Source organism: Antechinus flavipes, chromosome 5, assembly GCF_016432865.1.
Source record: "Antechinus flavipes isolate AdamAnt ecotype Samford, QLD, Australia chromosome 5, AdamAnt_v2, whole genome shotgun sequence".
In the NCBI taxonomy this organism is placed as follows: Eukaryota; Metazoa; Chordata; class Mammalia; order Dasyuromorphia; family Dasyuridae; genus Antechinus; species Antechinus flavipes.
In genome coordinates, this window is record NC_067402.1 from 210,647,839 (window position 1) to 210,674,600 (window position 26,762).

General features: G+C 35.1%; 1 protein-coding gene across 3 annotated transcripts in view; it reads right to left on the minus strand.

The window, feature by feature from the left end:
• Positions 1 to 26,762, minus strand: part of SRGAP1 (SLIT-ROBO Rho GTPase activating protein 1) — a 309,032-nt gene that overhangs the window by 11,580 nt on the left and 270,690 nt on the right. For all 3 annotated transcript variants that reach the window (XM_052001387.1, XM_052001388.1, XM_052001386.1), the window contains exons 16-19: positions 17,481 to 17,586; positions 11,948 to 12,172; positions 8,818 to 8,897; positions 1,051 to 1,231 (exon numbers count right to left, since the gene is read on the minus strand). In XM_052001387.1, the coding sequence (XP_051857347.1) occupies positions 1,051 to 1,231; positions 8,818 to 8,897; positions 11,948 to 12,172; positions 17,481 to 17,586 (592 nt within the window). The remainder of the gene's footprint in view (positions 1 to 1,050; positions 1,232 to 8,817; positions 8,898 to 11,947; positions 12,173 to 17,480; positions 17,587 to 26,762) is intronic.

Here is a 26,762-nt window from a genome sequence, read left to right on the forward strand (position 1 = left end):
TTGGTATAGGTGTTAAAGTCAAGAGATAAATGAATTTCAATCTTGACTCTGATATTTGTACCACTTAACGTGACTATGGGCAAGTCACCTGAGTCTCAGTTTCCTCATCTGTAAAATGGGAAAAATAATTACTTGAACCTACTTCCTAGAGTTATTGGGAGATCAAATGAAATAATGTACATAGAGTAAACCTCTATTAGATGCTGAATATTTTTCATCAGCTTTATGTATCCTTATTGCTTAGCATGATACCTGGCAGGCATTAAACTGTTGCTGACTTAATTTGACTAAATGTCAGATTTTGCTATTTTTGGCACACAGTAGGCCCTTAGAAAATGTAAGTTTGTTTGACTTTTTTTGATTATTAAAAATAGACTTGTGATTTTTATTTTTAACAAATATGTATTTATTAAAGTATTAATATAATATATAATATATAATTTATAACAATAAATAAATAATTTATAATAATAAAAAATAAATAAAAATTTAAAAAAGATTTAATAAATGATTATTTTTAATACTATAGACCTTTCTCCTTGTACCTCTGAAACCTAGGTCTTGAGGCAATAAATGGGCATAAGAAGAAAGGCTTCATTCACTGAATTCTGTGCAGTAGCACCAACACTCTTTGGAATGATTGAGGGACACTTCGTCTCTTAAGAGATCCTGACTGTAGTGTTTATTCTTAGGAACATGAAACCTCTGGAAGGGATTCTTCCTTCAACAATTTCCCAGTAATCCTTGGCCTACTTCCAAACCAAAAAGAGGAGACTGAGAAGAAGGGGAATGGGACATAAGCTGTTGCCAGGGAAGAGAAGAGGGAAGTTAGTCCTGTTATTGCCAATCCAGAGACAAGGACAAGGAAATATTTAATGAACTGTAGCAGTCTCTTGGGACTTTTTAAAATAAGATTCTTGAGGAATCTCAAGTGAGTGAGTAGGGTCTTGATTCTTCTTTGAGAAGGAATGTCTTGTTCTCCTGAATATGGTGCTTTGTGTTCCGACACAGAGCCTTTAGGGGTTATTGGTGCAACTGGGCAATACTTACATATCCTGTACCACAATGTACTGATGAGGTACTAGGCCATCAATTCCATTGTGTCGTCCCTCCCACCAGTCCTCGGAGGCTCGGTGATATAAAAGCAGTGAGGCTCCCTTCTTGAAAGACAATTCTCGAGCAGACCTCCCAACGTAGTCAAACTTGGCTATTGCTTCAATGGGTTCACATTCTGTAAGGAAACCATATATATAAGACTAAGGGCTAATGTGCTGAGAAAGCCATTAGGAAATTTCTAAAAAGTATATTCATGTGTCCACATGCTCCTTTAATTTTCCACTCCCTAAATTCCATCTCCTTAAACTAGGTTCACAACCCATATGGAGTCTTGTAACTGAATGTAGGGATCAATTGTGAAATTATGATTTATTAACATCAAATGTTTGATTTGTATACTTAATCTATATACTCGGAGTCACATAAAAATTTCTTGGGTAAAAACGGGCTACAAGTGGAAAAAAGTTTAAGAAGCCCTGCTAAATGAATGAAACATTTTGGGTACCTTTTCAGAAATTTGGCTTTGGAAGCTCTGATCATCCAGAAGAAACATCTGGAATATAGTATCATCTTTATGTGAACAAAGAACTTATTGATCAAGAGTCAGGAAAAAGAAAATCTGTTAGCCTAGTTATGATTTTTTTGGTGCATAATGCAGCCTTTTTTGCTGAAAGCAAAATTTAATAGCCTGTCTTGAACACTTAATAGTTATGTGACCTTGTGTAAAGCACTTAACCTCTTTCTGCTTCACTTTTCTCATTTTTAAGATGAGATTGGATTAGATGCTCTCAAGGATCCCCTTTAGCTGTAAATCTCTGTTCTAAAAATATATATATGAACACATGCACAATGTGTGCATGGACATACACAAAACACACAATTGTTCTTCTGGCTGTGAATTATGGAATGCAATATAGTCTCTGAAGAATAGTCTATTCAATGACATTAGCCTCCTGGCTGTTCCATCATCAAGGCACTCTAAGCTATGGGCCTTCTCTCTGGCTTTTATACATGCTTCTTAAACTCTCCCTCCTCAATTCATTCCAACTACTGACCTCCCTGGCTTTCTTTAAGTCCTAAATCACATCTTCTGCAGGAAGCCTTCCCTAATTCTTCCTTTTTTCCCCCTCTTCAACAGTCTTTTCTTTTTCCAAATATATGTAAAGATAGTTTTCAACATTCACTTTTTAAGACTTTGAGTTACATTTTTTTCTCCCTTCCTCCCTCCCATAGGATATGGAAAACATGCAATCCTCTTAAACATATTTTCATATTTGCCATGTTAAGAAAAATTAGACCAAAAGGGGAAAAACCATGAGAAAGAAAAAGCAAACAAACCAAAAAAGGTGAAAATATTATGCTTTGATAAAAGCATTCAGTTTCCAAAGTTCTTTCTCTGGATGTAGATGGCATTTTTTTATCCCAAGTCTATTGGAATTGCCTTGGGTCACTTCATTATTGCAATTATTGGATAAAGACTAATCTTTTCAAAATATTTCAAAAATCTAAAGTACAACACAATATTATTACATAGGTGTCTATATCAGGTATTGGTATGAGAATTTTCTTGTTTCATTTGAGTGGTATGTTAAGTATCATTCATTCTTTTTAGGTCATGGTCCCTAAGGTATTGACTAACCCACAGCACCAAGTGATTTAAAATTGTGTATGTATCTGCCTTAGCACAGTAGATAGAGCGCTGGGGCTGGAGTCCGAAAGACTAATTGTTGCGAGTTCAAATAGTGCCTCAGATGCTAGCTTTGTGACCCACAGTTTCTTCATCTGTAAAATGAGCTGGAAAAAGACATGGTAAACCACTTCAGTGTCTTTCCCAAGAAAATCCCAAATGGGGTCATGAAGAATCAGATGTGACTGAAATCATACGTGCGTATTCCTTAGACTTTGGGATTAGGGTTAAATGCACTAAGGCTTACTTTTGGTGAATTCTATATAAATCAGTAGCTCTTTGAACCAAATGAACTTTTCATTAGGGTTTGGATACTGTTGTGATTGCCTTGAGTATGTGTCTGTGGGTGGAGGAAGCGCATCCTTGTTCAGTGATTGCTTGTATTTAGACACCCTTTTTTTTTTTCCCTTATCTCTCTAGATTCAATCTCTCTAGATCTTGACCCTGTATTTGGGATCAGCATCTAATTTGGCCCAAAACAATCAAGAAAACTACAGAACTTTAATTAACATTCTGTCAATGTCTGCAAATGAAATGAACACTAAGTATTAAGACAGAATTTGGAAATAGGAAAAAAACTCAGAAATAAATGGACTTGCTAATTGGTCATTTACTATCCAGATTAAAAAAACATGCCAATCAATAAACATATCACCAAGCTAGTAGATAATACTGATTATTGACCAGAACTGCAATATTTCTTAAGCTGTTGGGTATGCAGGCAAATAACATTAAATCTAAGATTTTTCATTTCCGCAGCCTGTTCCTAAGGTTATAATGAAAGCATAATAAAACAATATTCTGAATTTTGCAGCGAAATATATCAAGGCTTTCACTGAAATGCAATATCCTTCATGGTTGCTATAATATCAAGCTGACAATGATGGAGTAGTTATGATTTCATTGCAAACGTGTTGATAATATTTATCACATGGAAAAATTATTACTCAAGAACAGAAGGCAGCAGTTCATAATCTATTAGATTACAAATCAAGGTTATAAAAAAATCCACATGAAATGAAACTTGAATTGATTTAGTTTCCTTATATACTATTATTAGCTAAAATTGGTACTCTGGCATTAAAAGCAAATGAAAAATCTGTTCTTCCCGTTCTTTCCCCCTCACCCCCACTCCCATCATTATTATGGCTTTGTCACCTATTTCCCCAAAATAAAAACCTTGATTTGAAATGTAAGTTTTGCACTGATCCCAAACTCTGACTTTTTTTGGACAAAAGGGAGAGCTCTAATCCTTAGTAATTGTATTCAACCTCAAATTCCAAATTCCTAAAGATTAAAAAAAAAAAAAAAGGCCAAGAAAAGTTCTTTTAGACTAGGTTCATTGAAAAACTCAGTTTCATACTTAGGTTCCTCCAATTTACAGCTTCTCTTGCTTCTATGGAGGCAAACAAATATTTAAAGAGGAATTCAAGAGGGCAAAGGCAGGTGGGGATAGGGTTAGGTTTTTTTTGCAGGGATGTTTGAGTAAGGATCAAAGTCAAACTTGTTAAAACTTAATGTAAGTTCATTTCCAAATCTGCTGGAAGAAATCACATATACATACACCATAACTTAACCCATCTGTCTCAGATTTCCTGAGAATGCATTTATGTTTCCCTTGGAAGCAGCTCTTGGCAATTAAAAAACAAAACAAAACAAAAACTAGGTTATAATATAGTCTCTGAAGGCACTGAATAATTCCAGAAATCATTTTTAGGCTAAGAAGCTTAAATTAGGTTGATTATCCATTGATAAATTCCAACCCATGTCTGAAGAAGTAAAAGAATGATTTTGGGATGTCAGATATGTTAGGAAAAAAATAGACTCATGTCTCATTTTAAGGCCTATTTTAATTATAGCTACATATCTCAAATGTAGAAAGAAAAAAGGCCTCATTTCAGGGCCTATTAACAAAATAATATTTCATGCTACTGACTTAGGGAAGAATGATTAGGGTTTTTAAACTCCCTCACAGATCAGATAATTTTTAAAAGACTTAAACTAATTGAGTTCTTTAGCTCTAGAATATAATCTTTAGATCATGTGTCAAAATCCTGACAATTTCCACAGAAACATAGGTATTTAGTCTACCCTCTTGTGTTTCTAAGAAGAAATCCACACTATGACCAATATATACATATACATATATATAATGTGTGTGTATACACATACACACACATTTATAAAACATCATATTAACATTCACATACATTGTGTATATAATATGTATTACTTATATGCACATAATATGTATTATATATTATAATTTATTTTACATATGAATATACACACAAATATACTCAAACTCACACAGACTCATATAGCTTCCCCTCAACACTACCACTATGAACATCTTCATAAAACAAGTGCAGAGATAGTGTGATATTGCAGATAGAACCTTGGGGTCCTGGATTCAGTCTTGCCTTTGACTGATACTAGTATGGTGATCTTGGCTAAGTCACTTAATTTCTAAGAGTTCTGCACAACTCTAAGACTTGAACTTACGGACAGTTCCTGGCATGTAGTAGACAAATAGCTGTTGTTTGTCCTTACTTTTTGAAGATCAATAAGATTACAGGTGAAGTCCCTGACTTGCTTGTGAACTGGATTTAAGTGAGACTGAGTTGAACAAAGTCATCAGTCTTACTCTCTCTTCTTGGGTCCTTGTAATCCAGGGCAAGACAAGTCAAGACAGCTGGCTATGACCCAGTGCATGACAGTATTTTATTAGGCTCTTAGCATTCCATAGTGCCTGCTTTAGCTGCCTTCAAAGTCACTGGAACAAAGTGTTCTCCTCTGTCCATTCTGCATGGGGATGTCTTTGCATGTTTGCAGTAATCATCCCTCTAACTCACCAATAGATTTCAGGCTTATTGGTTACTTTGGTTTAACCTGTCTGCTAAAATAATTTTATCAGGATATGGCTACTATTCATGCTATAGCTTCTTGGGGCCAGAGGTGAGAGTGAGCAACAAATGGACAAATAGTAAACATTTATTAATTCATTTTCCCTGGTCGAGGAAATTCTCCTCACGGATAAAAATCTTTAGGGTAGGACCAAAAAACCACAATATATTAAAAAAAAATCTTATGTTTCATCATTGCTATATAATATAGTTTAGGACAAAAGATTAGTAAATGTTGAACTGTATACTATAAATTTTAAGCTTGATATCAGATCAAACAAAGTTTCATTCTAATATAGGAGTCTCAAAGCAGACCATATTCTTAGAATGTAGAATCCTGCCTTGGACAAAATGAACTAAAGATTGTGCCCAATCATTAGATTACAAGATAGTTTCCTTTTTTTTCTCTCTTGTATTTCTCATTTGTAGTCAGTCCTCATTATTTGCCTATTTCATATTACAAATTTACCTACTGATTAAAATGTATTGATAACCCTAAAATCAATACTTACAATGATGTATCAAAATACGTCATTCATGGACATGTGCAGAGTAATAGAGAATGAGTTACCTGACATGTACATTCAGGGGCTGAAGTTGATTGAGGGGACATTCTTGCTTTCTTGTTTTAGCTCTTAAACTATAAATAAGTGTTCTTTTTATGGCTTATTTAGTGCCAACATTTTTATTTTTGTGATTTTTGTCAAAGATTTCACTTTAAGATGCCCCCTGAGCATATTGTTAAAGTTCTGTCTAATGTTCCTAAGCACAAGGCAATCACATCCATGAGAGAAAATATGTGTTGGACAAACTTTGTTCAGACATGGGTATAGTGCTATTGGCCACAAGTTCAATGGGCTGAAGTAAATGTGACCAGAGGCTCACAGGAACCTAACCCTATATTTCTCCAAGGAGCAATATTCAATACTTGCTAATTCAAAGTTCATGATAACTTTATATAATTTAGCTATTGTGAATGACAAGAATCAACTGTACTTTTTATTTGCTATTGACACATGAGTGAATTTCTAACAATCTTATGCTACAGTCCCAATAACCACCCATAAAAATGTAGTGATTGTAACTTTTCATCTAAAAGCAGCCATTCTTAACCTTTTTGTTTGAAGCTATGGATCCCTTCTTAGAACAATGTTTTAAAATGCATAAAATAAACTACATAGGATTGCAAAGGAAAACCTATATATATATATTGCAAAGGAAAACATATATATATATTTAAAAGTTTATGGACTCCAGGTTAAGAAATCCAGATCTAAAGAATCAAAGAAAAAATGCCAAATATGCTTTGAGACTTAGGTGTGAGGATGTTGCTTGATTTGATAGTGGAATTCTATTATTTGTTCTATTCAACTCAACAAACATTTCCTAAGCTTCTACTCCTGTTTGGTGTTTGGGCTTTTATTATTTGGTCACTTCAGTTTTGGGATGTTGTCTTAGGGAACTAAAATTTAGAGAGTACTAAAAGCATTTTTCAGGGTGCACATCTTTCCCCTTATAGCTGCATGTTGATTTGTGGTTTAATCCCTCCTCCCAACTCCCCATAAATAACAGCAGCTAAGCCTTTAGCAGGACAGAAACTTTGCAGCACTCTATTCCTCTCCTCAGGTGCAGAGCAGATGAGTCTCACTCCCCCTTGCTCCAGGTACAAAACCCCCTATTTCTAGTTTTAATTATAAAAGATACCTTCATGACATATTTTATCTGAATATGGTTTATAGTCATAAGCTCAGAGGCTGGATTAAGAACTCAAACAGGTCTCAAAGGCCACCCAGTTTAACCCAGCACCTAGTAAGTGCTTACTATTTTACATGTGAAGAAACTGAGTTCCAGAGATGTTCATTGATTTGCTCAAGGTCATATTAGAGGAATAATGTAGCATAATTGGGATTTAAATTAAGGTCATCCGATTCCAGACCATAGTAATCCCTCCTCCCTTCCCCCCCCTGTGCCCTGTGAAACAGGAGAGATTGTTTTGTTTATTTCATCTAAAATATAGTTTATAAAAGAATAACTGGGTCAGAAAAGGGCATTCAGTTGAATTAATAATAAATCGGCCTTTCTGGCCAATCATCTACTAGATTTAAGCTATCTTCCTTTCACCTGTTTTCCTCTAGGAACCACCTAGATCTCTTTAGATTAATCACCAAGCTGCTTCCCCATATCTTTAACAAGATGGAGCAATCTCAAACAAAGACAACATTCACATTAGGACGCTGTCTGAGGGCTCTTTGGAGATCTTGGGTGAGATTCTGTTGAAAGGCTGAATAAGAGAAGGAGGCTGGCGGCTTTATCTATTTTATCTGTCCCAAGAAGAAAAGTTAGAAAAGCCGACCATCTGTCTGGATGCTGGTATCATATCCCATGCTTCCATTACCTGTCACTTTATCCACATGTCATATACACCAAATTTTCCCTTTGAGGCTTTGGCATTATTTGTTCTTTTACTACCTGATCTGTTATCTGTTTCCCTGGGAGACAGATACAGAAAAAACCAGTGATCTGGCTTTTGCCAACAAAAGCCACTTTGTAAGCCATCACACGGCAGAGGATGGAAAATACAATGCTTAGGCCAGGAAAAGACACCTGCAATACTTCTGTTAATTTATTTAATTAGGCTCTGGCACCTCTCTCTTGTTGTCTTTTTCTGTCTCTCTCTTTTTTTCCTTCTCTCTCTCTTCTCTTCCTCTCCCTCCCTCTTAAATTTTTCTTTCATCCAGTGTAGTCAGAGAATTCATTTAAAATGCACTTCACTCCAGGCCAGTTATCTTGTACATGACAAATAAAAACAGCTGACAAATGGCCTACTTAGGTGAGACAGATATTTGTACAGATAGTATTAACTTCACTTTGATTCTATATTTTTCTGGGGAAAGTGAGTAAACCCTCATGGAAGCCTCCAGCTCCAAAACAAATGGTTCAGAGGAAGAAACAGAGCAATACAAGATAAAAGAAAGTAGATAAAAGGAGGGTGGGGTTGAGGGGCTGGAAAAAAAGGCAATTCCCCTGAAAGAGGAACTTTGTGTGTCATTTGCAATGACAACTTGCAAATTAGATTCACTGTAAGTTCTGAAAAAATGTGAATTTATCCGATTAAAAAACACACCCACAGAGAACAGTATTTTAACACCATGGTGAGATGAGACATACCATCTTCACTGGTGTGGGGCTCTGTACCAGCATCCTGATCGACTTCTTCCAAAGTACCGTGCTCACTATATGGACTGTCACTGTGGAACAGAAATGAAAATCATTAGGAAGCCACGGGGAGTAGATATTTGAGGAATGAGCAATTAAGAATTTAAAATAAAGGACACAATGCAAGGACATTCATAATTCATAATGCTAGGATCAGTAGGGAGGGGAACTATGACATCTGTGACTTTTGAGTGAAGGGAAGAGAGATAATATCCATACCATTTCAGGAATGGGAGAGGGATAGAATCTGGAACTGAAAATGTAAAAAAAAAAATGTTTAAAATAGTTTAAATTAGGGAAAAACATATTAAAAATAAAGAGAAAATGGAAATGTTATAATTGAATTGTGAGGCATTTTATAGTGGGGTTTAAGTATATTTTAGAAAATAGCTATTGAAAATTTGTTGGATTAAACCTAAAAAAAAAGACCAACATTGGTCAATAGGGTATTTGATAAACTGTGCGCTTATGTAGAGTTGTTCCACTTAATGGAAACAAGATTAAAAGTATTACATGCCAATGATAATAGCTAATATTTATATGGGCTCTTTAAGATCTGCAAAGTGCTTTTCATATATTTGTTCATTTGATCATTATAACCAATGTGCTACATCATCCTTATTTCTCAGATAAGGAAATGGAAATAAAAAATAATAACTACAACAATAATAACTAGCATTTATACTCAGGCATTATTGCTATGGTGCTTTTTTTTTTTAAAGTATGATCTCATTTGTTCCTCAAAATAGCCTTGAGAGGTAGATGCTATTATTTCCATTTTACACATACGGAAACTGAGACAAACAGGCTAAATGACTTAAACTTGCCCTACAGCTAGTAATTGTCTGAGGCTAGATTTAAATTCAAGACTTGTATGCTCTTTTCCCCAAATCACTAGCTTCCTGGCATAACAGATAAGTAAGTTTTGTCATAAATAGTTGAAGCAAATGGGAACATTTTGGTAACATCACTTCTCAGTGATTGGGGTTATTTTGTGTATATTAACTGGATGTACAGGACAGAGAATTGATTATGGCTGGCTGTTAATGTGAAAGGCAAGCAACATTCCAGAGGGACAGAGCGTTCTCCTTCAGCCTTTGGGTAGCTTAGATAGCCTTAGAATCCAAGTATGGAAAAATCTCAGTACTATTTACTGAGACAGCTGGTGGTACAGCAGACTGAACCTTGGGTCTGGAGTTAGAAACCTCAAATTCAAATTTGACTTCTAATACTTACTTGTTACATGACCCTGACAAGTAACTTAACCAAGTTTACCTAAATTTCCGTAACAGTAAAAAAATTACCAACTTTAAGGTTGTTGTGAGGATAAAATAATATTTGCAAAAAAACACTTAACACAGGGGGTTGCTTATATTAGGTGCTATATAAATGCTTATTCCTTTCCTATTATTTGTTGCTATGATCAATTATATGATCTGATTTATAATTTTTATGAGTATTGAAAATAATTTGTTAATTGATATATTTAATCATTGGCTTTTTGATGATACTAATTGGTATCACTGAAAACGTAATTGTTAATATATTGCTTACTATTATCACTTATTTTTCTGTGATCCATGGTTTACATTTAATTTCGAGGATGAAAGAGAATCTTTAATAAAATAAATTCTGTGTATACCACAGAAAGAATAAAATTAAGCTATAAGGACAAGTTTTGGTCTAATGTCTGACCTAGTGTTAATATTGAGATGTGATCCTCTTTATTCTTGGTAAAGGGGCAAGAAACTGAAGTCTTCTGGGGTAGACGGTTTTCTAGTTTCTCATGAGTAGAATTGTCACAGTAGGGTGGGCATATTTTTTGAATACTAGACATATCAAATATAAGTACAAAAACATCAAAAAGTCAAATATGGAGGACTAGAGGGTTATTTTCAGAAATGGACACTACTTTGCCCTTTCATAAGTATGGATAATTGGGAGCTGATTATATTTTTCTTATGATCAGAAAGATTTCTATGCCAAGTTTCCAGTTTTTGCAAGGCGGTTGCATAGAAGGGGGATCATGATTTGTGCTGTCTGGCTCCAGAAGACAGAATTTTGTAGGATACATACTCCAAAGAGGCAAATTTCAGCTTGATGTCAGGAAAAAGTTCTCTAACAATTAGAGATTTGCTAAAGAAGAATTAACTACTTCAGGAACTGGTGAGCTTCCCCTGTACTAGTGGTCTCTGAAAAATTGTTTGAGTACATGATGGGCATCTTATAGTGGAGGATTGGTTAGAATAAAGTTTGGATTGATGACTACTGAGGTCCCATTCAACTTTAAAATTCTGTGATTCTCTAATAATTGAATTTTACTGATTTTGTACATGTTCTACCTTAAAATTATAGGCTAGGCTACTAATTATAAGTGCTATAAAACTGGTAAGCATCAAAAAAGAGCTTATATAATTTCTTTATTTTGAAAGCTTTAAGTGCTTTATGTAAATTGATATGGGAAGAACCATTCATAACTACCTGGTAAAGGAGATAGAAGAAGGAAAATGAAGACTGTATCAATCACTTGAAAGAAACTAGACATATATGAGTGAAGTCTCCAGTCATTTTTACTTGATGTTTGTATCCTAATATAAATTAGTACAAATATGAATACTAGAAAAACTACCCTCTTCCAAATCTGACTACAAGAAAAAATGTTTTTAAAATCTGGTTTAGGCAATAAGCCCTGAGTTGAAGCTTAAGTATGCTTGGTAACAAGCCACTTTCTGGCTATCATTTCAGTGCTACTAAATTTATCTGTTCCCTAAATTTTATGGGGTTGTATTCTTTTAAGGCACATAGGGGGTACAGTGAATATAATGTCAGGGAGATGAGTTTAAACCCAACTTCTGACACTTACTGGCTGTGTAATCCCTGGGCAAGTTTCTTAACTGTTTGTGTCAGTTTCCTTATCTGTAAAATGGAGATAATAATAGCACTTACCTCCCAGGATTGATGTAAGGACAAAATGAGAAAATATTTGTAGCATGTTTTCCAAACCTTTTAGTGTTATATAAATGGTAGCTATTATCATTGCTATTATTTTGAGAAGTGTAAATTGCTTTACATCCCTACTTACCAGTAGTCATCTCCAGCCATGCACTTTTCATAAACTGGACCATCCAGCTCTTTAGCATCTGGGAAAATAGTCTCATGGTGGATGATGATAGTTTTGATGATTTCATTCACGTGAGCCTGGCAAGACACCTGGTCCTGTATTTCTGGAACAGGCATTAGTGTTGGCCCAAAACAAATGGCCAGGTTATAAGGGTCCATCATGTTCTCATCGCTGTATTGTGAGAGGCTAGGGAAGGAAACATGAGCAACTGTAAACAGATCTTTTTAAAAGTAGAAAAAAATCAATGATGTCTAAAAACACCAAATTCTAAGAATTAAAGTCTAAATCCTTTGATGATCAATTATGAATTATGGCTCTCCATTCTACCCTAAAGCAGTTCAAATGAAAACAAAGATAGCTCTAACTTGTATTGAGTAGCAGCTGAAAGAGAATTGTATATTCAGCTTGCTTTATTAAGTAGTATTCTTGGAAGCCAGGGAAGAGAATTTATTATGGTTCTCAGTACAATTGGGAACTAAGATAAAGTGAACAGAGTTCCATCTGTAAGAGACAAAGTAAACAATCAACTATTAAATGTCAAGCAGATACATCTGGGAGTAACAGAAAGAAACCTTATAAGGCTGCTATGTTTAGATCTCTAAAATTCTTCCTCCCTCCCATTTTTTCTTTCAGATTTTTTCTTACTAAAAAGTATTAAGAAACACTAGTGAGGAAGAGAGTTTCTTTCTCTGCCACTTGAGAGGGAGCAAATGAACAACTCTTGGAATTTAAAATCAATGTAAGAGATTTCAAAGCTTGGTCTCTAAAGCTAAGCAATAGTCTCCAACCTCCATCATATCATATACATTAAAGGAATACAAATATTCTCTTCTACCTCTGCAACATAATTTTTAGGAAAAATATTTCTATCTCATTCATGGATCGTGAGCTGCTTTTTTTTGGGTGGGGGGGAGATCCCTATTGGCTTGCTATATAATTACAGAGTTCAGTCATATGAATATTCATGGTTGTGTTATAATAATACTTCCTCTGGGCTATTTCCCCAAACCTGCACAAATTGGTAGACAGGGTAGCTGGTACCTTGCATTCAAGAATAATCCTTTGAGGGCCTACTTCTAACACTTTAGCTCACAAGCCCTCACTAACATGCTTCCTAGTCAATAGATATTAAACAAGGCCATTTGCTAAGATAGCATAATGTAACAATAGCTATAAAACATTCACCACATAGTAGGGACATATTCTCTCATAAATAAATGCAGCATGCATGGGATGGGAAGGCTTAAACTCAAGAGTACACATGTACTAATAGTATTAACGAAGATTATAAGATGCTTATTGTTACCTTCTCTCTTCATTCAAAGTGGGCAGGAAGTTTATATTGGGAAAAAATATTTTATTTGAGTAATGGTAGGTTTCTATACAATGTCTAGTTTAAAGAGAATTAAAAGTCCAGATGAAAGCACAGTGACTGACACAAAATAGGTTCTTAGCAAATGTTTGTTGAATTAAATTGTAATGAATGAAAAGATGACTAACTGAAGGGAGGTAGGGAACCACCCATTACCAAAACAAGGTGGTATTAGAGTCAAAAATGACTTGCCATAATGTATGCTATGATATGCTTTTTGGGAAATAAAGTAATCTAGTTGTTATCTATCCTTCATTCTCAAAAAAAAAAAATCTATGACATTGCAAGAGTAGTGTCTTGAAAAGGAATCTAGTTAGATAGAAGGGAGAAAAAAAAAGCATAATTTCCACAACTGTTATGTAGACTCTTCTAACTTCAGTCTTTTAAAAATCCATAATAAAGCATCGGAAAGTCATGTTACTCAAATTGGGCCAAATCTTTTCTCATATCATCACTTAATTTTGGAAATGTCCTTTTCCTCCATTTCTGTTTGTTTAAATCCTTTAAGACATCTGAAATGCTGCCTCCCCGAATCCTCCTCTGATCTTTTTAATTGCAAATGATATGGTAATCTCACTGCAGTTAAATGTTTATAGCATTCTTCATCTTCGGATGGTTTCACCAAGTTCTAGTTTGTATTATTATAATATTAATTGAGTATATTATTATATGAAAATATAATAATTATATTGTTATACTTATATAATAATTATATAATATTATTAATATTAATTGTATACTCCTCTATCAGATTGTAAGACTTGGAAGGCAGATGCCATATCTTAGTTATCTCTCTCTCTTCTCCAGTACTCAGCACAACACTTTGCATAAAGAAGGTACTTAATAAATGTTGAAAGTGAATTGAGAGGAAAAAACAAAAAGTGAATTGAGAATAAGGCAGGCAAAACAGAGCACAGACCCTGGATCCAGGAGGATCTGAGTTCAAATCCAGCCTAAGACACTTGAATACTTACTAGTTATATGATCCTACTTGCCTTGCAGCAATAACAATAAAAGAATCTGAATTAAAGCTAAGAGAATCATTGGGGATTATTTTAGAGCTAGAAGAGAGCCTTTCATTTTGAAACTGACAAGAAGAAAAAAATTGGGGGGAAAACATAAGGGTTTAATCCTTAGAGTCTTTTATCCAAAGGGAATCTATCCTTCATTCTAATTTCCTTATCAGAAATATTTGAATAAAGGAGACAGGCAATTAATCTTTCCAAGTTTACAAATAAAAGTCTGAAAAGTGAGCATTTGAAAATTAAAAAAAAATTATTACTAATTTCTGCATAACAATGTTTTTGTTTGTTGTACATCATACAAAGAGTGAAAAGGGGAAATGTACATGAAAACTGAAATTTTGTGATGTATACTTTTTTTAAAGTACAGTCCCCCCCCCAAAAAAAAGGACAGCACAATACTGTATTATTAAGAGAACAGTAACTTTTACTGTTGTTCTCCTATCATGCTTATCATTTCCTTTAATTCCTTCTCATTTTTAAATAAATCAAATGAAAAATTAGCAATCACCTCTCTTTGGGCTCCTTCCAAAATCCCCACACCCAAACTTCACACAACAAAGGCAGTCTTTTCTGAGGGTAGAGGCAGGATGGCAGATTGCCTTTGTGCTTGAGCCCATTTCCATCCAACCTCTGTCTTTTCACTAAGATATTTAGGGAAAGATACAATTTGATTCCAAATAGGAAATAAGCTGAGAACGGGGTTTTTCCTTCTTAGAATTTCCATCTTCTGTAGACAGCCAAGTCCCTGGCACTTAGTAGGCACTTAAAATACTTGGGGGCAGCTAGTTGGAGCAATGGATAGAGTGCTGAGCCTGAAGTCAAGAAGACCTGAATTTAAATCTGTCCTTAGATACTTACTAACTATGAGACTCTGGACAAGTCACTTAATACTATTTGCCTCAGTTCTGTAAAATAAACTGGAGAAGGAAATGGGAAATCACTTCAGTATCTTTGCCAATATAAGCCCACATGGGATCATAAAAGAGCCAAACTATTTGAAGTGACCAAGAATAAATAAATACTTGATATTTGACTTGCTGGTGTAAGGGTGGAGTAGAAAGCATCTTTATAACCACACTTGGTCAGAACATCTCTATCAATCAATGAGTACTTTAAGCAATATTATTTTAAGAACAATTTTGAGTAGATCATTTTAACTATTATAAATAACCAAATTATCTACAAATGACACAATAAGGAAGACATTATCTGCATCCAGAGAAAGAATTGATAAACAGAAGTATATGTAAAATTATATATATATGTTATATACATACACACATCCCTTTCTAAAAGCTACTTAGGCTGGCTGACTAAACTGGTTCTTAAATAATACCTCCTTAGGCTTGGATTGTAAGGCAGGGAAGAGAAAACAGAGTGAAGATGCATCCAGCTCAATTCTAGGAACCCAACTTATTTGTGAGTGGAGGACTGAGAGGATCTTCACAGTTAACATGGAATACACTTATTAGAAAGATACTGAATTTCAGCGTTCAAGGACTGGGGAAAGGAGTGATGAGACAATAGGTGTGTGTGTTGTAACATCAGAGAGTATACATGTGACATGTATACAGTACCTTAATATTTGCAAAGTGTTTTTCATGGTTTAAAGGCTAGTAAGGATGCAAGCTATTCTCTTGGATGGAAGGCAAACGTAGTGAGAATCAAGAGAGTAAATCTAAAGACTTTGACTAATTTCTCACCCATGTTGTTAATGTCTTTGCACCACTGTGGTAAGTTTAATATATTTAAAAAGATAAAACTACAATTGTGCCTAAAAATAATTGTGACCTGAATAGACTCCAACAGCTATTTCTGTCTGAAGCTTTGGGAAAGGAGAGGTACTATAGCTGTAGTCACATGGTTCTCTGCATTTATTTAAATCCAGATGAATTCATTTAAACAAATATTTATTGAATGCCAGCTATTTATTATAGATAGAAGTCCTATCTATTTAGACACCTTGGCTTTGACACTCTGAACTGAACTGAAGACAACACATGAGGCTGATAAATTTTCAGAAGGGGCTATGTCCACAATTGCCTTGGCATTATTTTTTCCCTGAGAGCTTAAAGAAATCTGCTAACTTCCCCTCCTTCTCCAGAGAAGGATAGAGAAAAGAATATCCTAATTTTAGAAATGGACAACTTACACTGGACAGAGGAAAAGGCATTTCCTCAAATTGACTCAGTAAATCATTGGTGAACTTTCCCCCCCATGACATCTATTGTATTTCTTTAGCTCCAACTGCTTATTTGAAATGCTGATAGGAGGACTTGTGGGGTGGGAGAAGGGAAGGGAGAGGAAAAGCTTATCTAGGACTTGGCCAGGATGCTTTTAAAATGCTGGATATGCACAGGAAATAAGAAAACTAACCATTCTGTCTTTTTAAAATTGAAAAATAAATTGACTAAATAGAAAAAAAAGTTCTCTTGAAAATCAAAACAACATTTTTATATTTCTACTGCATTATTAATGGAAAAAATGTCTTGGAGAAATGCATTTCAACCTCTACAGTATCTCGTTCTACTAAACTTAAAGAATTTCTTATTTAATTCAGAGCATAACTCATTTCTCTTTTTTCTCCTTTCTTCCCCCAAACAGCATTAAAATTGTAATAATTTTCCACAGTGGATAGGGGCCTAATTCATTATGACTTAAAAAAATGAAACAAAACCCTTATGAAATAGTTACTGTTAGCATAGTTTGGTAGTTTGTTCCTTTTAAGAAGATGAAGTTTTTGAGGGCTTTATGGCCATAATTTCCTCATTTGTTCAGTCCTATCTGACTCTTTGTAATCCTATGGATCACATAGCCCACTAGGTCCTTCTGTTTTCCACTATTTCTTGAGGCCTGATCTTGAAGCATTTGGTGTAGTGTTTTCAATTTAATGGTGATCTTGATTTGCTAAGGAAGAAATAAACCTTCAGCTTTCATTTAATCATTTTTCCAGTCTTGAACTGTGCTAATTAAAATATATTTGTCTATGATGAAGAGAAGCAAAATATCACTTTCAAAGAGATCCTCAGGACTGAGAGATAGTTCAGAAGTAGCACATAAATGATTAAATGTCAGTTTTTCTATACAAGATACTTACTGGTTGAGGAAAGCAAAAAGGTACCTCATCACGATAAGGACCGATCTGGGCAAGGTGAGGAGGAGTTTACGGATGTGAAGAGCCCTCTCATAGAGATTATCTATTCCTACAAACAGAAAACAGCATTGTTAAGAGTATTCCACTTCAATTAACAAAGTAGAAGGATATCAGTACATTTTGATCTGCTCTATGATAAAGACACTCATATATGTTGACTCTCCATCATTCCTGGGTGGGCCAGATCCTCCAACTTTCCCCATCAGCATGGAACTGACATTTAAGTGAAATAACTTAAGGGGTGCTACTATTTGTAAGGGAGTCCCCTCTACCTGACCATCATATTTCCTTAATTGGTGCTCCTACAGTTCTATTGTCAAACAAGATTCTCCTCATTTATTTAGTGTAAAAATTGTTTTAAACTTGCTGACATTTCTGAGTTCTTCTGAACAGTTTTCCCCTTCCTTTTCTGGATGGGAGAGGAAAGAGAAGGATTTGTCCTTTGCTATGTTTGACTGTTACCTGGACTTCCTGGTGCATTTTCAAGTATTGTTTTCTTCTCTACTGAAGCATATTTTTCTGAAGCTTCTCAGCACAGTGGTATTCCTAAATAATATTACTCTTAGATATAGTTAACAAGGATATTAATACCATTTTCTCTCATCAAAGTTTTACTTTGATGCCTTATCCTGAGTTAATGGTAATAATACCGAGTTCCCCAGGCTTCAGCCAATGGAGTGCATGTTCTCTGTTAGACCCAACCAAGCTTGAAAAATTGGAACAAATCTTGAGTTTAGACCAGTCATAAGGTGATAAGGTGATTTTTCTCTTTCTGCTTTTGTTTTGTAATCCATAAATTCTCTGTTAAGGCAAAGAAATATCAACAGCAAGAATGTCCATAAATAATCAAAATAGCACTGGTGAAAGTGAAATAATAATCCCACTTTTTTCCCCAGAGCATTTTGCATCCTGCCTCAGAAGTTATGGGACCTTTAATGCTTACTCTCTGTAGGAATTCAAACAAATCACTTCACTTTGGTTTTCTTTTCTATAAAATGAAAAGGTTGCACTAGATGGCCTCAAAGGTCACTAAAATCCTAAAATCTAAAATCCTGTGCCCATTTTTTTTTTTAGTGTTTTCAAATCCATTTTTTTTTTTTAGAGCCACCCGGTAGCACAGATATGCTAAGTATTAGAGTTATATTTTAGAAATCAGGAAATTGAGAATCTGAGATCTTAAGGGCTTTGTTCAAATCATAGATTGAGTAAGTGGTAGAGGAAGCTAAAATGTAGGTCTTTTGACTCCCAGCCCAGTAATCTCTCTCTGCTCCATTGCTTTGTTTCTCTGCATGGCTTTTTTGAGAGAATTGATGAGTGTACAAATGAGAGCCTCAGTCTGTGAAACATATGAAAATACTGGCATGATTTCTCCCCTGAAGAATTTCAATAATCTTTAATCATCCTATTTAATAATAGGAAGCGAAAACAATTGACAAATGTAGCAGAATAGATGGGAAAACCTTCCATCTTCATCCTCCTATCAGTATCAGTTCAATTAAAATCTAATTCAGCCCAGACAGGTGATAATCTACAAATTAAAAATAAAATGCATGAATAACTACATTTAATGAACTAATTTTCCCCAGCTCTTTCATTGTGTTCCAAGAGTAAGAATAACCATTTATACTGAGAGGAGAAAAAGTTATCTAGGGCTGTTGTCCACTTAATAAACCACTCATGTGATCAGACAGTTGGTTTTCTGCACAACTGGGGAAGACTCTAATTGGTGATAGAAAAAAAGAAGAAACACCTGGATATATATAATTCCCAGATGTCCTTTGCTTGGATACAAATGACTTCAAAGTAATAAAAGTAGTATCCTTATCTTGGTAGTTAGGACCAGTGACTGTTATAATCTGAACTAGAGCTGTAACATTTTGAGTCTATGAATTCTTCTAAGAAGTCCAACTACAATGGAGCTAAAGAATTGACATGCTATTCAGACTTCCAAAGCATTTCTCTATTCATAAAGGTACCTTCTATGTCAACTCAGAAAATGAAAATATTTGAGCATTATGGAAACTGATATATTTGTGGTCAAATGTATTCATGATTTATGAAGTGCTTCAGAATGAATCAACCTTCTTGGATGTTTAGAAGGCAGATGGGTTAGAGTTCTATTTTATTGAATGCAGTATCTTGTTTCAAAACTTCAAAACTGGCATCATTGGAAATAAATTGTTTTCCTTTTGGAGATGGGTCTCCAGTCCCTAAATGACAGGTTGCCATTCCAGTTGACTAATCTATACTCTTAGTGAGCTGGAAAAACTAACCCATGATCCCAATGTAAGAAGTTTATTTTCTGGTCATCATGAGAATTAATTCCATTATATCAATGGCTTCCATGTGCCATAGTTAAAGGGGGGAGGAGGGCAGATATTTTTACTCTTCTTTAGCAGAAGAGAAGCTAAGGTATGTGTATGTATCCATGTGATATATGTATGTGCATGTATATTATATATGGGTATGGAACCAGATTTGGAGCTTAAAGGCATTTTAGAAATCACTTAATTCAACTCCCTTTATTTTTAGAGAGGGTAAACTTAGGTCCATCATCGAAAAGCCAAAAGGTCAGAGAGGTAGAAAGGAGCCAAGACTTTAAATACATTTCATTTTCCACTGTAACATATGAATAAAGTGGTTCATCTATAGAAAATCACCAAGAACTTAAACAAGAATGACCAATATTATGTGCTTAAGTTTTAGTAAAATAGGTATTGAATGATGTAAAATATTTTATACAATTTCATTTTTCCAATTTCCTCTCTTAAGTTACCAATGATCTCTTCACTGCCAACTGTCATGCCCTTTTCTAGATCCTGCTCTTTCTTGACTCTTTGCAGAATGTGACATTGTTCTTTTCTTGGACACTGCCTCCTTTTTAGATTTTTTTTTTTTTTTGGTGGCTCTGCTCTTTTGGTTTTCTTACCTCTCTGACCACTCCTTATTTTTTTGATTGGATTTTAATCCATTCCATACCTACCAATAGGGCATTCCCCTACAAGCTCTCTTTGCTCTCTATATTCTCGCCTTTGGTGATCTCATCAGTTCCCATGGGTTCAATTATCCTAACTATAGAGAGGATCCCCAGATCTATTTATCCAATTTTAGTCTCTCTTCTGAGGTACAGTCCCAAATCACCAGTTTCTTACTGGATCTTAAACTGAACACCTCCAAGATAGTATATATGTGTAATTCTCTACCCCTCCACCCTCACTCAAATCATCTCTTTCCCAAATTCCCCTTTTATTCCTGAAGTTATCACTATTTTCTCAGTTAGCCAGGTTCATAACTTCAGGGTCATCCTTGATTCCTCTTTTAATATTAACCATACATTCATTCAATTGCCTAATCTTTTTATTTCTATCTCCACAATTCTTGTGTTTTCATTTTTCCATTTTAATAGGGATTATTCTAATACAGATGCTTCTTATCTCTTGCCTTAACTATTGTTTGTGGTTGCTCACTCATGTCTAACTCTTTGTGACCTTATTTGTTTTTTTTTTTTTTTTTTTTTTGACAAAGATACTAGAATGGTTTGCCTTACCTTCTCCAATCATTTTACAGATGAGGAAATTGAGGCAATTGGGGTTAAGTAATTTGTCTAATAAACTGAGATCAGATTTGAACTCAGGAAAAATAAGTGGATCTCAGCAATCCATCCACTACACCATTTAGCTGCAACAGACTTTATTGTTCATCTCAATGTTCCCATTCCCATTCCAACACATTCTTTACACTACTAACAAAACATAGGTCTGATCTTATCACTCTCCTAGATAATAAACTCCCTATTACCTCCATAATAAAATACAATCTCCTCTCTTTGGTACTTAAAAGTTCTTCACAACTGACCTCACTCTATAGTTCTGGTCTTTTCCAGCCAAATTGCCACTTGCTGTTCCTTTGATGAGATTCCCCATTTCATTTCTGTACCTTAGCTCTAGATATTCCTTATGCTTCCCTTCTCACCTCTGCCTCTTGGCAGCTGTGGTAGCCTTTAAAAGTAACCTTAAACACAACTTCTTCTAAGAGATTTCTCCCACTCTCTCCAGCTACAAGTGTCTTCTCTTCAAAGACCATTTCCTATCTTCTCTGTATATATCTTGTATATACTTAGAACCTAAGTTCCCTGAGGGAAGGACTATTTTCTTTTCTTTTTTTTTTTTTCCTTTTAGCACTTAGTTTCTAGTAAAAATTTAATAAATGCTTTCTGAGTGAGCTTTTATTAAATATTTTATGATTAAATCTGTCTTTGAATATTTAGTTACACCAAATAAAACTGTACAGTACTTTGATATCATCTGTAATTAGGGTGTTTGTCACCCAGTATAAAATAATTACATATTTTAGTTTGATGGTAAACATGAGTCATGTTATACATGTTATTCTTAAAAGCAAAAAAATGTTTATCAACATTTATTCTCTTGTCAACAAGGCAAACATATGTTATCTTTAGTGTTATTGTCTAAAACTGAATTCATCTCAGTGATGAATTTGAAAAATATTATGTGAAGATGACCCTGACACTCATAGCAGTCTGCTTACAAATTTCTATGTTTATTATTAATAGCACATTGACAGCTATATAAGCTAGGATGAATCTATGTTTTTTTTTTTTTTTTTTTTTTTTAAAGCCTTTGCTTCTACTTAGGGTGTGAGAAATATAGTAAGAGTTAAGAATACTGTTTTCTTAGCTACTAATCCAACTTTGGGCCAGAGGATGGGCAATTGTGATAGTGAGAAAGGGTTAATAGTGAGTAGTATCTTGGGTTCCCTGGTTTTAAAAAGAATTATCGACATCATCATCAATCATCGTCCCATTTCATCCTTGTTAAATAATAGTTTGACAGCTATCTGGCACAATGGAGTCAGCCTGGAAAGCCATAATTCAAATTTGGCTCCAGATACTTACTAACTGTGTAACCGGAGGGAATTCACTTAACTCCTGTTTGTCTCAGTTTCCTAACCTGTTAAATGGGGATAGTAATGGTACCTATCTCCTAGAGTTGCTGTGGATCAACTGAGATAATAAATGTAAAGCACTTAGCAAAGTGCCTGGCACATAGTAAACACTATAATATATTATAGTAGTGTAATTATTTAGTATTTTGTTATATTAGTATTATTATCCATATTATAGGTAATAGCATTAGCTATATTATATCAATATTATATTGTTATTCTAGAATATACAAAGTTCCTGCTTATATAGAAGGGCCATTGTAATATAAGATCTTTTGGGTAATTCCTGTTAACTTTAGAGACAATTATCTCTGAAGTTTGAAGTCCTAAATTCTAATACCTATTCTGATATTTATTGCCATTGTAACCTTGGATAAATACTTTTATGTCCCTGGCTTTAGTTTTTTCCTTGGTAGAATGAGGGACTTGGATCAGATGGCCTCTGAATGCCTGTTCCAGCTTTAGTTTAAGGATCATCAGAGCTTTTGGTTAATTCTTGTCAATCCTTGGTGTAGTATGGATACCTCTGCCTCTTGAGAAACCTTGTTTCTGTCAAAATTCAGCTCAAACACCATCTTCTACAACCAAAGAATCAGTTTCTGATGTACAAAGACCAAAACTGAAACAGTCCCTGCCTTCATGAAACTTAAATTCTATTGGGGGAAATCACATGTATATATAAACACACGCAATACTACAAGGTAATATTTTGAGTCCCATCTATCATCTGGTGATTCAGCTAGGTCTCAGAGTTTGAAAACCTGAGATTCTAAGAATCAAAGCTAAAGAAGGAATGAATTCTAGGAACTGGAAAAAAGCCATGCAAAGAATCGGAGACAGGAGATCCATGAAGAGTTTCCTAATCGTCCCATCGTCTAGTATCCCTCCCCTTCCAAATTCCCTTGAAATCATCATATAGATATTCTGTGTACATACATATGTACATATAGTAGATAATCTGTGTATATAATATGCATTTTGTAATCTGAATTCTGCATATACACATGCATATTCTATAAAAACACATGTATATAAACGTAGCCTAGACATATATTCTGTGTCATACATGTGTTTATAGGCTACACACATGTTCTCTATATAACTATACACATACACTATATATTCTATATACACACATGAGTATATAGCTTATATATAATACAGGTATGTGTAGACTATATATTTGTATTCTATACCTACAACATGAATGCACACACACATACACGTTTCCCTGATTATAATGCAAACTCATAAGGATAGGGATTTTGTTTTTGTATTCCTAGAAGGCACATGGTAATAATTAACTAATAGCTAACATTTATATGTGTCAGGCACTGTGCTCAGTGCTTTATGATGATTTATCTCATTTGAGCACCACAACCATCCTGGGAGATAGGTGCTATTATTATCCTCATTTCACAGATGAGAAACTGGGCAGGTAGTGGTAAAGTGATTTGCCCAGGATAACCCAGTCATGAAGTATTTGAAGGCAGATTTTGAATGCAGGTCTCTTCCTAGCTTCACATACTGTGCTTTAACCACTATGTTGTTATGCTTGTTTTTCAATTGTTCTTCAGTCACATCTGACTGTGTGACTCCATTTGGGGTTCTCTTGGCAAAGATAATAGATTACTTTGTGATTTCCTTCTCCAAATCATTTTACAGATGAGAAAACTGAGGTAAACAGGGCTAAGTGACTTGCTCAGGCTAGGTTGCCCACAGCTAATAAGTATCTGAGCCTGGATTTGACCTTGGGAAGTTATCTTCCCGACTCCAGGACTGGTGCTCTGTGCAATATGGTACCCATCCATCCTGTTACCAGCTGCTTAATGAATGCTTACTGATTTATTGTTAAAGTGGGAAACCCATTTACCTTTATGGTCAAAGTAAGGTCAGGTTCCAATGTTAGTTCTAATCTTATACCTGATGTGATCTTGAGCTAATGGTTAATCCCCCCAAGTTTCAACTTCCCTGATTATAGAATGAATGAGTTGAATTGGGTAGCCTTTCAGCTCAAAATCTGTGATCCTCCCATCTTAAATAGTCTCATACATTTTAAGGATGAGGAAGGACTTATTAAACTGCCAATGGTGAGTTACCGTTTAGTTATAGTTTTTCTTGCCTGTGACAAAAACCAAATATCACAGACCCAAGGAATGGAGATGAATAACAATGGTAGCGGAGGGGAAAAAAGCTGACGGGATAAATCCTGTGCATGATCCTGAGCCAAAGTACGGTGATATGCAACCAGCTGGCATTCCTGAAGTAGCAGTGCAGGTCTGGAGGGATGGAAACCACCAGTTGGCGGTGGCAGACAGGCTTGAAAATTTCCCTTGGCTATCTCCCGTAGGCACAGCCGGGCTTGTGGTCTGGCTCCAGTATCTGGCACGCTCGCCGGGGCCCAGGATTTGGGCCAACATTAATAGTTTTCATGGGTAACCTGGAAAACTTCCATGTCTATACCTGTTTATGAATGAATGTGGAATGAACATCCTTTGCCTTCCTTCATAGACAAGCAATTATTGATGGATATAAGTTCCTACTTTGTGCACATTTGCTCCTTTGGGGCATATTATCCTCCGGGAAAAGCTGTGAGTAGAAGCTTTGTTTTATCTTCTCAAGCTATATCTTGTTTCCACAACTTTATAAGCTCATGTACTTGGGAAAAGGGAATTCTCAGCTAGATTTGGTCCTTCTAGCTAAAATTCTCCAAGTGAATTAAGTTCTTGTCTCAGAACGAGAGAATGTCATCATTCTGATGCTCTGATATTGAGGTGTGACAATTCTATGAGGGTGTGTATGAAAAGCTAACCATTAATCACATATTTGAGTTCTGAAAATGGCAAATATCAGATCTTAGTGCCATCATTTCTAAAGGACGTGCCAGAGAACAAATGCTAAATCACAGTATGCTGTTTCCCTTGCTAACTTATCCTTAAGCATTAAGACATGGACGGAAATTCCATGGTAGCTACATTTAGAAAAGGTGTTTATTTAACAGCAGTTGCTTCAAACATTCCTGACATCCATTGCTAAATACTCAGCTTTCAAGATCAATTTACTAGTTAACATTATATAGTTAAGTAAGCATTGACATTTAATTTTTGCCACATTGCATTTAGGATTGATGTCTAACATGTGCTTAAGTTATGTGTGCATATGAAGGGGAAGAGGAAGACTAAAAAGATGAAGAGAGGAGAGAAAAGGAAGGGGAATGGGGTAGAAGAAGAAGAAGGAAGAGATATTTAGATGAAAAATTTAATGGTAAATTGAGCTTATTTAGATTAATCTTTGCTTTCAAGTTACAGTCACTAGAGTCAGCCTCAAGTGTGTGTATAGAGGTGGGGAGGAGGAGAGAGAATAAGGGAAGAGGGAGAATTATCTGGGTATTTCATTAAATCCCAGATTCTTATACTGTGGCTAGTGATCTCAAATGGGGTTTTATAACTGAATGTGGGGGTTGCACAATTAAGATATATTATCAGTCAATGTGTGATTTATACACACTCGAATGTACATAGGTGTATGTATATATATACACACATATACATACAAACACATACCTATATACCCGGGGTCATGTAAAAATTTCTTGGGTAAAAAAGGGTTGTAAGTGAAAAAAAATTAAGAAGCCCTGCTCTAAATAATTAACATTTTATTTTGTGGCCTTATATAATCTATACTGTATTAAATCCACACATGAATTTAATGCTGAGAAAGATCTATTTAGGTGAACTTCATTTTAATGTTTTTAAAACTGTTCTTTTTTATTTTTGGATCACTTTTATTTCCCAACATAGCCTTATCTCCTGTTTCTCCTTCAACCATTCCTTGTAATGGATCATTCAAGAAGCATTTATTGGGTTCTTATGAGGTACCTGATGCTGTACTCTGGTAATACAAAGAAAAAATAGTCTCTACCCTAACGGAGTTTACATTCTAATGGGTGAGATCTGTGCATGAGAAGGTACCTACACACATACATATTGAAAGAGAGGGGTGGGAGAGGAAAGAGAGAGCAAAAGAGAGAGGGAGATGGGAGGAAGAAGGGAGGAGAGAAGGAAAAGGGAGAGAGAAGAAGAGCAAGAGGGAGGAGGAAAGAGACACACAGACAGACAGACACAGAGAAATGCATAGATAACTTTAGATTTGTGAATGGGGGGGATACTGGGAGGGAAGAACTTGGAAAGATCTCTTGTGGGATCTGAGCTGAAGCTAGAAGGAAGCCAGACTTTTGAGGCAGGATTCAAAATCAGGTCC